The 2,500-nt window shown below is 33.4% G+C and overlaps 1 protein-coding gene across 11 annotated transcripts in view; it reads left to right on the top strand.

Annotated features, from left to right (window-relative positions):
• LOC125041856 (tyrosine-protein phosphatase non-receptor type 11-like) overlaps positions 1–2,500 on the top strand; it is a 122,360-nt gene that overhangs the window by 89,794 nt on the left and 30,066 nt on the right. For all 11 annotated transcript variants that reach the window (XM_047637215.1, XM_047637207.1, XM_047637217.1 and 8 more), the window contains one exon: positions 1–38. This exon is cut by the window's left edge and continues 109 nt beyond it. In XM_047637215.1, coding sequence (XP_047493171.1) covers positions 1–38 — 38 coding nt within the window. The remainder of the gene's footprint in view (positions 39–2,500) is intronic.

Below are 2,500 nucleotides of genomic sequence, written 5' to 3'. Positions count from 1 at the left end.
TTATTGTCATGACCACAAAAGAAGTTGAAAGAGGAAAGGTAATGCCTTTTTTATGTGTATTGGTTTCTGGGATTGCTGTGCAGATTACTTTTGATAAGGAGTTCCAAATATTAGGTAAACTACCATTGTTACTCTATTATCTAACATCCTGTTAGTCAGACTTTTACAAATCTACACCTTTTTGTCCAGCTAAAGCAACATTTTAGACATGCCAATCAGCCCACTCACCAGACTTCTGTTAAGATGATACACGTTAATAACAGTAATTGGGTATTACTGTTGTAGTAAAGTCTCTTTTATCTGAAATGGATGAGGAATTTTGTAGACCAGTTAATCAAATTTAGCAGTAATTAGAGGGATACTTATTAACACCCTGGACTTATCAACAACAGTTGTTGTACAGGCCAAGTACATTTCACAAAATGTTAAAAAAATAAATGTTCTTGGTGTCTAGGACAGTTATGTTCAAGAACAACATGACCTTTTATAACTGATGCTTATTGAGCATTAGTAAGAAGTAAGAAAATCAGAAAGCAAGGAAGTAAGAAAAACAGATAGTGAGGATGGGAGTATAAAGGAACAGTTGGCCATCCAGAGATAAGTTTGGGTTTGTTTGTTTCGCTCTGTAACCTTGTTCAGTTGTCTCTCCACTTTCATGCCTCCACAGTTGCTTTCATTTTTTGTTGACACATTTGATGAACAAATACAGTAACAGTGATATATGTTCACAAATGTTAGGATTTTGCTTCACACTTACACTACTTATTTGTGTTCTTAATGTATATAGGTCTCAGTCAAATTTATCAACTCACTTTAGCTAGGATTTTTACTAAGTTTCAGCATTTTTTGTAATTAGCAGGCTTATGTTTTCTTATTTCCATACATTGGAAGTGCATATGAATATGCAGAAAAATCTTAAAACAGGTTTAGCATTTGCAAGACAATCTTTATTTAAGTTTATTTTGGGCCATTGTTGTGGCTAACAGAGAGTTCTAGTTAAAGAGAAACCAGTTGACAGGTAGTTAACTGGGGTTTGACCTAGCATGTAGAGTAAAGATTTGGATAATAATGAAGTTGTTATTTAAGTTGTTATTTATTTTAAGGATAAACATCACCATCTATAATCATTCTCTTCACTCTCTTCAGACATCATTGAGGCCAATATCTATATGGCACAGTCAGAGACAAATGAATGGTCCATAGTATATCCAGGATTGTCCACTGTAGGTGTTCTCCACACCTTGTAACACTGTCATTTGAGGTTGCTAAGAACTTTTACTCCTGTGCTGCAGCTGTGTAACAGCATTTTATACAATATAATATGGGAAGTAACTGGGATAAGATTTCTTTATTTAATACCTTATAGTAGATATATGGGTATATAAAACAAGAGATATACTGTCACTTATATACACACACTTTCACACTCTTAACTCTGTGATATGCTTGGGTAGAGTAGCTACTCAGGTCAGCAATTTTGATTCCACAATAAACTGCAAACCCTGTCCTCTTTTGGTTAACCCAATGCTGACAGGCATGACACGTACGTGCTATACCCACTGTGAGTTACTTGTTTGATTGTTTTTACACATAGATGGCTAACTTGTACTAAGTCACCAATGAGCCAGTTACGAGTACTGCCTGTCTCGCCTGTTTACCCTTTTCTTTGATTTACGAAAATATTTTACGTTATCTTATTTTGCTGTTACTAATGTTTATAACATTATAGTAATTATAATGTTTATAATAAGAATAACACCATCAATATTCATAGCACTAGAAAAAAATACGTTTTCCCCGCCAATTCAAATCAGGTACGGACACAAGTTCTACTAATTGACTCCTTTGTGGCTTAACACTAGCAGAGCTATCTACATGAAGAGACATTTCACAAAAAAATAGAAAATGAGCACAGCATTTTCCCCATTTTTTATTCACTTTCCCCGGCGGCATTGGGATATGTATATGTATATATGCATATATGTACATATGTGTGTATGTGTATATATATGTATATGTATTTATATGTATTTATATGTATATATATTTGTATCTGTATATGTATATATGTATGAATATGTGTGTGTGTGTGTACATGTTTGTGTATGTATGTATGTGTGTGTGTGTATATGTATATATATATATATATATATATATATATATATATATATATATATATATATATATACATATATACACACTTATGTATACATACATATATATGTATATGCATGACATCTAGTAATCAGCACATGATAATTGTATCAAATTATATAATACTTATTTACCACTGTAAAAGTAAGCACAAAAATATGACTGTTATATTTCAAGATAATCACCTTAACCCACTAAGCCCATACCAACGAGCCACACACTGAGGCATCATAACAAACTGCTCTATCTGTGGAGTGCGGCATATAGCCACACTCCACAGATAGAGCAGTTTGTTACAGATAGAGCGGTTTGCTACAAGCCAGGGGTTCAGCTTGATGTGGCAAAC

The sequence above is a fragment of the Penaeus chinensis genome, chromosome 31 (assembly GCF_019202785.1).
Source record: "Penaeus chinensis breed Huanghai No. 1 chromosome 31, ASM1920278v2, whole genome shotgun sequence".
NCBI classification, from domain to species: Eukaryota; Metazoa; Arthropoda; class Malacostraca; order Decapoda; family Penaeidae; genus Penaeus; species Penaeus chinensis.
This window is presented reverse-complemented; position numbering and strand designations above follow the sequence as displayed.